Source organism: Salmo salar, chromosome ssa06 (assembly GCF_905237065.1).
Source record: "Salmo salar chromosome ssa06, Ssal_v3.1, whole genome shotgun sequence".
NCBI classification, from domain to species: domain Eukaryota; kingdom Metazoa; phylum Chordata; class Actinopteri; order Salmoniformes; family Salmonidae; genus Salmo; species Salmo salar.
The window spans coordinates 77096047-77110171 of NC_059447.1; the positions used below are offsets into that span (position 1 = coordinate 77096047).

The 14125-nt window shown below is 42.4% G+C and overlaps 2 protein-coding genes across 3 annotated transcripts; one reads left to right on the forward strand and one right to left on the reverse strand.

The window, feature by feature from the left end:
• Positions 1-3213: 3213 nt before the first annotated feature.
• On the reverse strand, positions 3214-3824 carry rs29 (40S ribosomal protein S29). The gene is given in 1 exon segment (NM_001141118.1): positions 3214-3824. A coding segment is annotated over 1 exon segment (180 nt). The 5' UTR covers positions 3641-3824; the 3' UTR covers positions 3214-3460.
• Positions 3825-8684: 4860 nt separating this feature from the next.
• LOC100195434 (mannosyl (alpha-1,6-)-glycoprotein beta-1,2-N-acetylglucosaminyltransferase) lies at positions 8685-13925 on the forward strand. 2 transcript variants are annotated; one of them, XM_014205813.2, is made up of 3 exons: positions 8685-8893; positions 11714-12052; positions 12396-13925. In XM_014205813.2, exons 2-3 carry the CDS (start codon positions 11996-11998, stop codon positions 13764-13766), a joined length of 1428 nt encoding a protein of 475 aa, XP_014061288.1. In that variant the 5' UTR covers positions 8685-8893; positions 11714-11995; the 3' UTR covers positions 13767-13925.
• The last annotated feature ends 200 nt before the right edge of the window (positions 13926-14125 follow it).

Here is a 14125-nt window from a genome sequence, read left to right on the forward strand (position 1 = left end):
GAATACTTTGAAGAATCTCAAATAAAAAATATATTTTGATTTGTTTAACACTTTTTTGTTTACTACAGGATTCCATATGTGTTATTTCATAGTTTTGATGCCTTCACTATTATTCTACAATGTAGAAAATAGTTTTAAAAAATTAAGAAAAACCCTGGAATGAGTAGGTGTGTCCAAACCTTTGACTAGTACTGCAGATATAGATATGTGCTTGTTCCGTTCACATATTATAATTGAAAAGTATGCATTAAGGTGTCTGGAATAGAATATACTTGTTAAAAACTAATGTACACATTAAATAAATCTGTTTTTAAGCTTCCAAAATAGAAGAGTACAAAAATTGCTTCGCAATGGCTTCAATACAGCGCCCTCTGTCAGTCACCTACAGAGAGCTTAACCTAGAGAAGAGTAAACTGGTCCTGGCGCTCTGTTCAGAAACACAAACAACCCAACAGAGCCCTAGGACGGCAACCAAATTATGGCAAAACAAAAATATAATTACCTGAAACACTGGAAAGAACTAACCAAAAAAACTGAGCAAACTAGAATGCTATTTGGCCCTAAACAGAGAGTACACCGTAGCAGAATACCTGACCACTGTGACTGACTCAAAATTAAGGAAACGTTTGACTATGTAGAGACACCGTGGGAAGACCTGACTCTCAAGAGAAGAAAGGCTATGTGCACACACTGCCCACAAAATTAGGTGGAAACTGAGCTGCACTTCTTAACCCCAAGGCAAATGTATGACCATATTAGAGACATATTTCCCTCAGATTACAAAGACCCAAAAATAAACAGATTACATTAAACAGATGATTACTTCAGGCAAAAACTAAAGTAGGGTTGTTGGTAGGGGTGGACATATAACACAAACATCTAGCAACCCAAAGGTTGAGAGTTCAAATCTCATTAAGGACAACTTTTCAAATACTTAGCATATTAGCTAACTAATTCTTTTAGCTAACCCTTCCCCTAACCTATCTCGTAAACTGAACCACTAGCCTAACTAAGGTTAGCCAGCTAGCTAACTTTAGAAACCTAGCTAGAATTAGTAAAATATCATATACCAAATGGTATGTTTTGCAAATTCGTAACATAGTATGAATTGTAATTTGTAACAGATCATACAAAATGGGTGAACATCCACAATTTAATACATACCATATGCAAGGTAACATATACTCAATGGAGTACCTCAGATTTACATACAAAATAATAAGAAATGCTCTGAGACCAGGTTGCATATTTATCTTTATTTTCCCTTTTGTACTTCAACTATTTGCACAATTACAACACTGTACATAGCCATTTGTCATTTGAAATGTCACTATTACTTCGAAACTTTTGAGTGTTATGTTTACTGTTCATTTTATGTTTATTTCACTCTTGTTAATAATCTATTTCACTTGCTTTGGAAATGCAATCATGTTTCCCATGCCAATAAGGTCCTTTGAATTGAGAGGGGGCCCCTGAGCACCTCCACAATACATTGTTAGGATACATTTAAAAATACAGCGCCTGTGCCATCTAGTGGCAAAAAAAATCACCAACACACAAAGACTGATTTGTAGACATCAGACAACTAGTATACTGAACAAAAATATAAACATTATGTAAAGTGTTGGTCCCATGTTTCATGAGCTGAAACACATTTCCCATAGGCAAAAAAAAGCATATTTCTATTAAAATGCAAAAATTTGATTACATCCGTTAATGAGAATTCCTCCTTTGCCAAGATAATCCATCCACCTGAAACATGGCATATCACAAAGCTGATTAAACAGCATCATTACACAGGTGCACCTTGCACCAGGGACAATAAAAGGCCACTTAAAATGTGCAGTCACAACACAATGCCACAAGTTTCGAGGAAGCGTGCAATTGACATGCTGACTGCAGGAATGTTCACCAAAGCTGTTGCCAGAGAATTGAATGTTCCTGCCTCTACCATAAACTGCCTCCAGTTGTTTGTAATAACGCCATTTTGTGGGGGGAAACTAATTCTGATTGGGTGGGCCTATGGCTGCACCTCTGCCCAGGAATGTGAAATCCATAGATTAGGGGCTAATTTATTTCGGTGGACTGATTTCCTTATATGAACTGTAACCCAGTGAAATCTTAGAAATTGTAGCGTTCATATTTTTGTTCAGTATAGGCCTGTCTCAGACACCTCTCAAATCAAATGTAATTACTGAAGTGATTGTACATTTTGAGGCAGTATTATAAACATTTCAAATGCACAAAGATCAGGAGTTAATTTCACCACATCCTGTTACTCCCATCTTTCTAACGCCTAGTTGTTACTTTGAATCTCATTATCACAAACTACAAAGACATCTGTGCCCACCTAGTTGAAAAAACCTTGCTACATCCCAATTCTTTCCTCCCAAAGTGTTCACTCGCTCATTCCCTTTTATAGTAAACTTCAGGGGATATTAGGACACCACTCAATGTGTGGGTGAGCATCATGCATGCAATTTGCTACTAATCAGGATCAATTGCACTTTGAAAGGATTGTCTGCACTAACGTTTTTTCCTTCTTCCTAAACCAGAAATGGCTGAAGTATGCAAAAATTGGTAAAGTATGCCTAGTTTACACTGGCAGCCAAATTCTCTTTTATTTGGTATTTTGATCAATCAGATCAGCGCTGAAAAAGATGCGATTGCTGAAAATACCAATTAGTTGGGGGGGGCAATCAGAAATGGGCTACCTGTGTAAACAGCCTTGTACATAACAAATATATCAAATTAGTTATTTAAACCTCAAGTACTGGTACAGAGTGATTACTTGCAGTGGCCCTCGATGTTATCCAGAAAGAGGTTCAAAGCTCTTCCACAATACCAGCAAGGAATACTCAAATTAACCAACAAAATATTGAATTAGTTTCAACCTTGGAATAAGCTTAACACAAGTGGCCATATACTAAGAATTTTTACACTCGATTGTACATGAGTGAATAGGCCACAATTGTAAGTAAACCCATGTGACATTGTAATTGAACCAGTTTATCCTGAGTCACCATCTAACTCCCTCCCTGAGTATCAGAGGGTTTAGTTTTCCCTTTCCATTAGACCTAGACAACCACATAAGGTCCTTACTAATCAGTGACCTTAATCAAATACAAGGGTGGGGCGAAAACCCGCAGACACTATGATCTCAGTGGAACAAGTTAGACAATGTAGACCAACAAAAAACAAGACAAATATGTTGGACTAAAACATTTATTTGCAATAATGCAACATCCCATGTTGGTTTCGCATCCAGTGGGGAACCTTCAGCATCCAATGCAGTTAGTCCAGCTGTGTACATAAAGCATCAGGGTTAGAATGGATTACAAGGAATTGTAATTGTGGAAAACATGAACATTGTAGCCTATCCCCTGTATAGTACATCGTCCAGATGAAGAATGCGTTACCTTCTTTTCACCCCTTATATTAGCATACACCATCGGTAATGTCAACTAAAAGCAAGAGTATAGTACAAACAAATACTTGCCTTGACAAAGCCGATGTCATTCGCGTACTGCCTGAAGCACTGGCGGCACATGTTGAGCCCGTATTTACGGATCAGACCGTGTCTGTTCGAGCATACCCGGCTGAAAAACAAATGTGCGTATTAGAGAAACACGGCGAACATGATTTAATAAAATGTCCAGCAAGTTCAAGCGCATTCAAATTTACCAAGATAGCTGGTTAGCCGACATCAGTTTCACATAGCCAATGTTACCTTCAAGCCAATTTAACGAACTCCTGCACTACCTACTAACGTTAGAAACTAACTATTTAGGCCGCGAAGTTGTAGCGGTGGATAAACCGGCAATATTCAGATTGGGGGGTATATTGATGGCTGGAAATACATTTTTACTAGAAACATTACTAGAAATTGCAAACTGCTAAATGTAACATGCGAGAAGAATGTGAGGGTCGGGTGTTAATCCACATCGGCCGCCATATTAGGTCGAGCGAAGACTCCATGTGGTTCGAATTGTACACTAAGAATTTGGGTCCGTGAAAAACTTCCGAACTCTGAAATGTACTCGACATTGAATAATAACAAATACTAAACAATATATTGAACAATACTGACCAGGATCGGGATCCCTGACCGAACTTTCTTGGGTGACTCCAGTAGAGGCTCTGATGTCCCATCTTGTCTCGTTCGAGTAGAATGTCGAAAAGGAAGAAAAACGGGTGCGCATGCGTTAATAAAACTACTCTTCTGGGCTTCTTCCGCCCGCAATGCATAGTGGGAAACATCGCGTTGCATGCATTCTTGTAGTACGCCACTAGATGACGCCAACAACATGCAGCAGCAACATCAACACATCAATCGCTCCATCTGGACCGTTGTGCGGCTGCGGACTTACATAGATTCTGAAGGTACAGGTTTTCAGTTATCCCCCATATCAGGATAATTATTTTGTTGAAGAGCTCAACAAATCATTTGCACAAGCAGAAATCATTCATTCAAAACGAAACATGCAATGTATACATACAATATTAGATACACATAACTAGTCTACCCATCTTTCTCCATCTCAAATCAAATGTATTTGCCACATACACATGGTTAGGAGATGTTAATGCGAGTGTAGCGAAATGCTCTCAAATGGACCCAAGTGGCCCCGATGATCTGGTTTTGATGCAGGGTCCTGGTCCAATCATACATTAAATAACATGCATGAAAAAACTGCCTTAAATGTGATATATCAATCGCTTTGGCACATTTTTACGATGTATACCGAACAAAAATATAAACGCAACATGCAACAATTTGAATGATAGTACTGAGTTACAGTTCATATAAGGAAATCAGGGCATAGGCCCACCCGCATGGGAGGGCATAGGCCCACCCGCATGGGAGACTGGCCCACCCACCGGGGAGCAAGGCCCAGCCAATCAGAATTTGTTTTTCCCCACAAAATTATTATTACAGACATAAATACTCAGTTTCATCAGCTGTCTGGGTGGCTGGTCTCGGACGATCACGCAGGTAAAGAAGCTGGATGTGGAGGTCCTGGGCTGCTGTGGTGGTTCTAGACCATTTCAACTGGGGGGGGGCTAAGCTGGGGTCAGTTGTACTTATTAGAGGGGCCAGTTACATTAGACGTTACTGTTGTCATATCATTTTGCATGTGGTACGATACTGTTGTGTTCCGCCTAAGCCGTCCCTCTAGAAAATGTGTGGGTTAAATTAGTGTTCCACGTTGCCACTGTCTAATAACGGATGTAAAAAAAGAACGATAGCAAAAATTTGTCATGAAACAATTATTTCATACTCCACATTTAAGGGGGGGCCACAAGGGGGTCCAAAATTGTTGTCACAGGGTCATTGCCCCCCCCCAGAACCGCTAGTGCTGGGCTGGCGTGGTTACACATGGTCTGCAGTTGTGAGGCCGGTTGGACGTACTGCCAAATTCTCTAAAATGTCTTTATGGTAGAGAAATTAAAATTCAATTATCTGGCAACAGCTCTGGTGGACATTCCTGCAGTCAGCATGCCAATTGCACGCTCCCTCAAAACTTGAGACATCTGAGGCATTGTGTTGTGTGACAAAATTGCACATTTTAGAGTGACCTTTTATTGACCCCAGCACAAGATGCACCTGTGTAATGATCATGCTGTTTAATCAGTTTTTTGATATGCCACACCTGTCAGGCAGATGGATTATCTTGGCAAAGGAGAACCGCTCACTAACAGGGAGAATAATAGTAGAAAAAAATACAAGATACACATTTCTTTTTGAAGTGCTGAATAGAAAGAATAGTAGATGGTAAATATAATTTTCCATACAGAATTTGACTATAACTTGACATGGAGAACTTTTTTATAATTTATTTCCAACGGCAGGTTGTGAGCATGTTGACAAATATGTCAGTCTTACATTTCGTTATCCTTATACAGTAAATATGTAGGACAAATCATCAGAAATAGGGGTGTTGTAAAGGAGTTGGCTACTGTAAAAACGTAACACGGTATTGTATGGCCTTTCTGCCCCATGCAAATTTATACAAGATCACCTTTTCTACATGACTTGCTTGAAATTCATTAGATTACAGTGTATCAATGAATTTCAGATAATGAGTGGAATGCATTGTCACATACACTAACTGGTCAGTATATTAGGTACACCCTATAGTACCAGGTCAGACCCCCCTTTGCCTCCAGAAGAGCCTGAATTCTTCGGGGCCTTCTACAAGGTGTCGGAAACGTTCCACAGGGATGTTGGTCCATGCTGACGCGACGGCATCACGCAGTTGCTGCAGATTGGACAGCGGTACATTCATGCTGTGAACAGCCTGTACCATTGCATCCTAAAGATGCTCTATAGGGTTGAGGTCTGGGGACTGCGCAGGCCACTCAAGTAAACTGAACTCACTGTCATGTTCAAGGCAATGTTTTTCCACTCCTCAACTCTCCAGTGTTGGTGATGGCGTGCCCACTGGAGCCGCTTCTTCTTGTTTTTAGCCAATAGGAGTGGAAACCGGTGTGGTCGTCTGCTGCAATTTGCCCATCTGTGACAAGGATCAATGACTTGTGTGTTCCGAGATGCCGTTCTGCACACCACTGTTGTACTGCACCATTATTTGTCTGTTTGTGGCCACCTGTTAGCTTGCACGATTCTTGCCTTTCTCCTTCGACCTCTCTCATCAACAAGCTGTTTTTGCCCACAGGACTGCCGCTGACTGGATGTTTTTTGTTTGTCGCTCCATTCTCGGTAAACCATGGCGACACTGTCATGCGTGAAAAGCCCAGCAGGTCGGCCGGTTCTGAGATACTGGATCCGGCGCACCGGGCACCAACGATCATACCATGCTAAAAGTCGCTTAGGTCACTTGTTTTGCACATTCTAACATTCAATCGAACAGTAACTGAATGCCTCGATGCCTGCCTGCCTGCTTTATATAGCAAGCCACGGCCACGTGACTCACTGTCTGTAAGAGCGATCTATTTTTGTGAACGGGGTGGTGTACCTAATAAACTGATTGGTGAGTGTATAACCCAGGCATTTCAGCAGTGCATTGTACACAACACAATTCAGTGGGTTTAGAGGCTAGTCAAAGACCACTCACCTCTTCTCTCCCCGACACACTCAACCCTCTTCATTTCGCTTCCCACCCGGACAAATCCACGGACGACGCAATCGCCATTGCATTGCACACTGCACTCTAAGCTCACCAGAAAGCTCACGGCCCTGGAAGTGAACTCCACCCTATGCAACTGGGTCCTGGACTTCCTGGCGGGCCACCCCCATGACTACATGGCCTCACACAGTCCCAACTTCATCGTCAAGTTTGCTGAGGACACGACAGTAACAGGCCTGATTACCAACAACGACGAGGCGGCTTACAAGGAGGAGGTAGGAACTCTGATGGTGTGGTGCCAGGTAAACAACCTCACCCTCAACATCAGAAAAATAAAGGAGCTGATTGTGGACTTCAGGAGGAACCAGGCTGGGCACGACCCCATTCTTTTCAAGTTCCTCGGAGTACACATCTCCAAGGAGCTAAAATGGTCAAACCACATGGACACCGTGGTGAATAAGGAACGACAGTGACTCTTCAACCTCAGGATGCTAAAGAAATTCAGCTTGTCCCCGAGGGCCCTCACAGTGTTCTACAGGAGCACCATCGAGAGCATTCTGCCGGGCTACATCACAGCCTGGTACTCCACCGCTGCAGACCGTAATGCGCTACAGAGGGTGGTACGCTCAACTGTAACACTGGCCAATAGCTTCTACCCCAAGACCATCAAGCTGCTGCTGAATAGCCACCAATAGTCAGGTACCTGCTCCCCCTGTCCCAAACCTGCCCCCCCCCCAACTTCCTGGTTCAGTAGTTAGTTATCCGGTTTGAGCAATTTGATTAAGTGATATAGTAAATTGTATTGTTAAACAAATGACAAGAAAATTATATCAAAAGTAAAGTGAATATTGCATTTTGAAAAGTAGATACTTAGATTGAATATGTATCCAAATTGAGTGACTTGGTGTTATCAACAATTGACTTTGTGTGTTGAAAATTTTAAATGTGCTTAGAGTTTTGAAACATGAGCCATTTTGATGATCTGTATAGATTTTTGTGCTTAAGAGTTGTGAAAATGTACCACTTACTTGTGAAAATTGCACCAAAGTGATTGAAAAAAATGGTAATTATGCCAATAGTATGTGAATCAATAGCAAAGTATGTAAGAAAATCAACAAGATTAAATTTGTTTCATAGTATATAATAAGAAAAACAAATACAACAGAACATACTGTGTACAACAACTACCAACACAGAAGTGTTCCAGTAAAAGTAATGCCAATTGCACCATCATTTATTTTTCATGATTTCTTGAATATTTAACAATAATGGCCTGAAGTTAGGCTAGTAGTGATACTCCTTTTGCCTGTCTTTTGTATAGAATATAATCAAGAATAATGTAATATACCGACAATAATATCCAACTGGTTTAGATTATTATCATAGTGGCATATATCATTTTCTTTGTAAGAAAACAGATCAGAAGAAGCCTTTGTTTATCTACAAACAAACTAGTAATTCTAAATAAATATTATACCGACTACATGTAAGATCTCCATATTGTTACATTGTTATAAGCTACAATTCAATGGTTCAGTTGAATGCAACATTGTAGCACACTAGCCTAATATATCAATTCATGTTTTATGTCTTGAGAGTCCCTATGGAGTAATGCATTGTGGGAGTCACAGCCAGGCAGTGCTATTTGGTACTTTGTGCTAGCTAGCTAGCTAGCTGGCTGGCTAATGTGTTATTTTGCCCAGAAATTGGGAGCAGGAGAGAAGGAATGGAGGAGAATGAATACCTCGATTCATCGCAATGTTAATTTCGGCAGAGAAAGCTGCATAGCACGACTAATATTTTAGGTAACTATACAAACGCATTTTTTGTCACACTATGAAAGTGGTTGCGACAGTCTGTTTTGGCCAATGATTGAGGCGCGACTATGGAGTGCTTGCTTTTAAATATAATACGCTCGCTCCAGCTAACTTCTACGAGACAAATGTAGCTTGCTAGCTAGCTACCAGCTGCTATTAGCTACCATAACATCACTCGGTGAACAATGTTTAAGCTTCTAAATATAGCTAGCTAACTAGTTGTGAATGATGTAACGTTACACCGACACGGCACGAATCCCGAGCGAAATGGGGTTGGTGGTTTGATGTCGGTGTCCACCGCTCCAGGCGCTAACAAGACGATTGCTACCTTCGGGAGGAGGAAGCTACTTTCACTTACATGAACTAGATTTGGCTAGAGAACCCCCATTTCCTTCTTGTCCAACATGTGCCATGGGAAGGAGGACATGTTATACCGAAATGTTTATTACATCAATGTTCAGAAACATAAGAAAACGGTCTAGATTGAAATGATAGGTAGTGGCTAGCTTAGCTCTATATCTTGTTAACTGTGTGTATCGTGTCATGTAGTGAAAGTTAGCACAGGCGTGTAATGTACACTGTTAAGTACATAAGGACACCGTAGGCTGATGGCTACAATGTATTTGAAGTGCATGTTTAGCAAAAAACAACAACTTCATTGCTGTGTTTTAGGCAAGGGAGGCTGATCCAGTGCAAAGGCTATTTAGCTTTCCATTTTGTGGATGTCTTGATATGTGTATTGATTGTGACAGTGCCTCTGGGCAGTAGACACAGATGAGCCAGTTCAACCAAGAAACGCTGCAAAGATAAGAAGAGAATAGGGAACTAATCATAGAATGTTAACGTGGATCACAGGCTGGTATGGGAGGGCAAGTGTGTGGAAATTAACAATCTAAATCGTGATGACTGGCTGCAGATACTTTTATATTCACAAAGTATTAGGCCTAAATGATGATCATGTTTCTTACAGTTTGACATTTAGGCTACTGGTTATCAGGAACGTTTTGTCAATGTATGTGGCGTTGGCAGTGGTGCATTTTGTACATGGGTTGTCACTTACAGTGCATTCAGAAAGTATTCAGACCCCTTCCCCTTTTCCACATTTTGTTATGTTACAGCCTTATTCTAAAATTAATTAAATAAACATTTTCCTCATCAATCTACACACAATACCCCATCATGACAAAGCAAAAACAGGTTTCTAGAAATATTAGCATATATGAAAACAAACACAAATACCTTATTTATATTAGTATTTAGACCCTTTGCTATGAGACTCTAAATTGAGCTCAGGTGCATCCTGTTTCCATTGATCATCCTTGAGATGTTTCTACAGCTTGATTGGAGTTCACCTGTGGTAAATTCAATTGATTGGACATGATTTGGAAAGGCACAATCCTGTCTATATAAGGTCCCACAGTTGACAGTGCATGTCAGAGCAAAAACTAAGCTATGAGGTTCAATTAATTGTCCGTAGAACTCGGAGACAGGATTGTGTCGAGGCACAGATCTGGGGAAGGGTACCAAAATATTCCTGCAGGTTTGAAGGTCCCAAAGAACACCGTTGCCTCCATCATTCTTAAATGGAAGTTTGGACCAATCAAGACGACTCTTAGAGCTGGCCGCCCGGCCAAACTCAAAAATCGGGGGAGAAGGGCCTTGGTCAGGGAGGTGACCAAGAACCCGATGGTCACATTGACAGGGCTGCGGAGTTCCTCTGTGGAGATGGGAGAGCCTTCCAGAAGGACAACCATCTCTGCAGCACTCCACCAATCAGACCTCTGTGGTAGACTGGCCAGACGGAAGCCACTTCTCAGTAAAAGGCACATGACGACAGCCTGCTTGGAGTTTGCCAAAAGGAACCTAAAGACTCTCAGACCATGAGAAACAAGATTCTCTTATCTGATGAAACCAAGATTGAACTCTTTGGCCTGAATGCCAACTGTCACGTCTGGAGGAAACCTGGCACCATCCCTACGGTGAAGCATGGTGGCAGCATCATGCTTTGGGGATGTTTTTCGCCGCTAGTCAGGATCGAGGGGAAAATGAACACAGCAATGTACAGAGAGATCCTTGATGAAAACATGCTCAAGAGCGCTCTGACTGTGGTGAAGGTTCACCTTCCAACAGGACATTGACCCTAAGCACAGAGCCTAGACATTGCAGGAGTGGATTCGGGACAAGTCTCTGAATGTCCTTGAGTCGCCCAGCCAGAGCCCGGACTTGAACCCAATAAACATCTCTGGAGAAACCAGAAAATAGCTGTACAGCGACGCTCCCCATCCAACCTGACAGAGCTTGAGAGGATCTGCAGAGAAGAATGGGAGAAACTCCCCAAATACAGGTGTGCCAAGCTTGTAGCGTCATACCCAAGAAGACTCAAGGCTGTAATCACTGCCAAAGGTGCTTCAACAAAGTACTGAGTAAAGGGAATGAATACTTATGTAAATGTGATATTTCATGTTCTTTTATTATACATTTGCAAAAATGTCTAACCTGTTTTTGCTTTGTCATTATGGGGTGTTGTTTTTGATTGAGGGGGAAAAAACAATTTAAAACAATTTAGAATAAGGCTGTAACGTAACAAAATGTGTAAAAAGTCATGGAGTCTGAATACTTTCCGAAAGCACCGTATCCACTCTTATCATAAAATAAGTTGTTTTATTTTACTGAAAAATTGTATATGGACTCCGATAACAGCCATTGTTTTATTATTTATGGTATGAATGCGGGTTACATTTAATAAAGTAGCCATGTTTAGTAAAGACAATAAGAAATGGTAAAATGTTCTCTTATTTTGTTTTCTAGTGGGTTCCATGCACAACTCTACGCTGCAGCCTCTGAGACCAACATGCCTTATGGGAATCTCACCAGGCGTCACTTATATTCCACAAAGACACATGTCTACATTCTAAAAATTTGCGCTAGCAACAAGTGTTAGCAACCAACAGAATTTTAAACTGTTTTCTACCAAGACTCCCTGCCTGCCTCCCCCAAGCACAGCAGTGCCATTAGAAATTGCAAACCTGCCTTTTTTCAGTTTCTCTACAATCAACTCCTCTCCCTTCCCAAGGGGGGTGACTGCCTGTCATGAGATTCCGAGTCTACAAGAGGAAGGTACAATACACGACGAGTCCCAAGTCATGTGTATGTGCTGCATGTTTCTGTACTGGGCATGTTTTAAATGGAACAAACAAAACAAATGTATTTGAAAACAGTCATAGACAATAAAATGTCATATATTGTGACATATTTAGTTCAGTTGAAGAAGCCGGACCCACTGGATCAATTGAATGATCGAATAACTTATTAACTCCTGTAAACTCATATGAACTCTGTTACATAATCTTACTGTATCGTATCTGTATTTCAAAAAAGATAATATAAATAACAACGCCAATGACGACATTAGTAAAATAACTGCAATAGCAGGCAGGATAGAGTCCAAAACTGGGCACAGGATATGATATGATTTGTATTTTATCTCCAGGTGGTGATACTGACGCTGGTGGTGGTGGTGTGTGGCCTAGCCTTCTGGACCAGTGGGAAGCAGAAGAAGAGTAGTGGGGTGGTGGTCCTGAAAGAGGCTGAGGGGGCGAGGAGAAGCAGCAGTAGCCAGGTACAGCCACAGCCGCAGGCCACACCTGAAGTCAGCCGGATACCTAACGTACCACCCATCGCACCTGTCAACGAGACACACCCGAAGAACCAGCCTGAAAAGCACCTGGAGAAAGAGGAGGTGGTAAAACCAGAGGTGGACAACACCACCCAGGTCTACCGTGGCATTGTGTTCCAGCTCAACTTTGACCAGACAGTGAGACATGAGGAGAAGTTCAGGGCAGCGAGGAAGAAGGACGATCTGGTGGTGGTGGTCCAGGTGCACAACAGACCTGACTACCTGAGGCTGCTGGTGGAGAGTCTGAGGAAGGCCAGGGGCGTGGAGAGCATCCTGCTCATCTTCAGCCACGACTTCTGGTCCCCTGAGATCAACCAGGTGGTGGCCTCAGTGGACTTCTGCCAGGTCCTCCAGATCTTCTTTCCCTTCAGCATCCAACTGTACCCCCAGGAGTTCCCGGGCCACGACCCCAGGGACTGCCCCAGAGACATTTCCAAGATAGACGCCTTAAAGCTGGGTTGCATCAACGCAGAGTACCCCGACTCGTTCGGCCACTACCGCGAGGCCAAGTTTTCCCAGACCAAGCACCACTGGTGGTGGAAGCTGCACTTTGTGTGGGACAGGGTCCGGGCCCTGAAGGACCACCGGGGTCTGGTGCTTCTCATCGAGGAGGACCACTTCCTCTCCCCTGACTTCCTCCACTTCCTCAAGCTGATGTCGATCCTGAAGAGGGAGAATTGCCCCGACTGTGACATCCTATCTCTGGGGAGCTACGGCCACATCAGCTACCCCAGTAAAGCTAACAAGGTGGAGGTGAAAGCCTGGAAGTCCACCGAGCACAACATGGGCATGGCTCTGAGCAGGGAGACCTACCAGAAACTCATCCAATGCACCGACGCCTTCTGCACCTATGACGACTACAACTGGGACTGGTCCCTGCAGCACCTGACCGTGACCTGTTTGCCCTCCTACTGGAAGGTCATGGTGAGCGAGGCGCCCCGGGTCTTCCACGCCGGGGACTGCGGGATGCACCACAAGAAGTCTGTGTGCATGCCGTCCAGCCAAAAGTCCAAGATAGATACCATCCTACAGAGCAGCAGCAATCAGCTGTTCCCCAAGAACCTGCTGATTACTAAGAGACTTCCGGCTAACGGGGCAGGGGGGGTGGCGCCCCACGTGAAGAACGGCGGTTGGGGGGACATTAGGGACCATGAACTCTGCAAGAGCTACCCTCGATTACAGTGACCTTATTATAATTGTTAGGCCTATATCGTTACTATTCTCTTTTTTGCATCCTCTGAATTTAAGAAAAAGAAAGCCTTTTGAAAATAATCTTCATGGAATATTTCTTCATATTGCCTGTTTTATCTGACTCTTCCAAATAAAAAGTATGATGGGTTTTGGCTTCTTTGTCACATGTCTCTTTATATATCCAGGACATAGATTTTTATTTATTTATATGCATGTAGATAGTTGAAGTCGGAAGTTTACATAATTTTAGGTTGGAGTCATTAAAACTCGTTTTTTCAACCACTCCACAAATTTCTTGTTAACAAACTATAGTTTTGGCAAGTCGGTTAGGACATCTACTTTGTGCATGACAC

What these genes read in the sequence shown, in the direction of transcription:
- LOC100195434 (XM_014205813.2), top strand. Translation starts at nt 11,996, where the DNA reads ATGAGATTCCGAGTCTACAAGAGGAAGGTACAATACACGACGAGTCCC. An exon ending in CGACGAGTCCCAAGTCATGT is followed by an intron (nt 12,053 to 12,395) that starts GTATGTGCTGCA and finishes TTTTATCTCCAG; the next exon opens with GTGGTGATACTGACGCTGGT.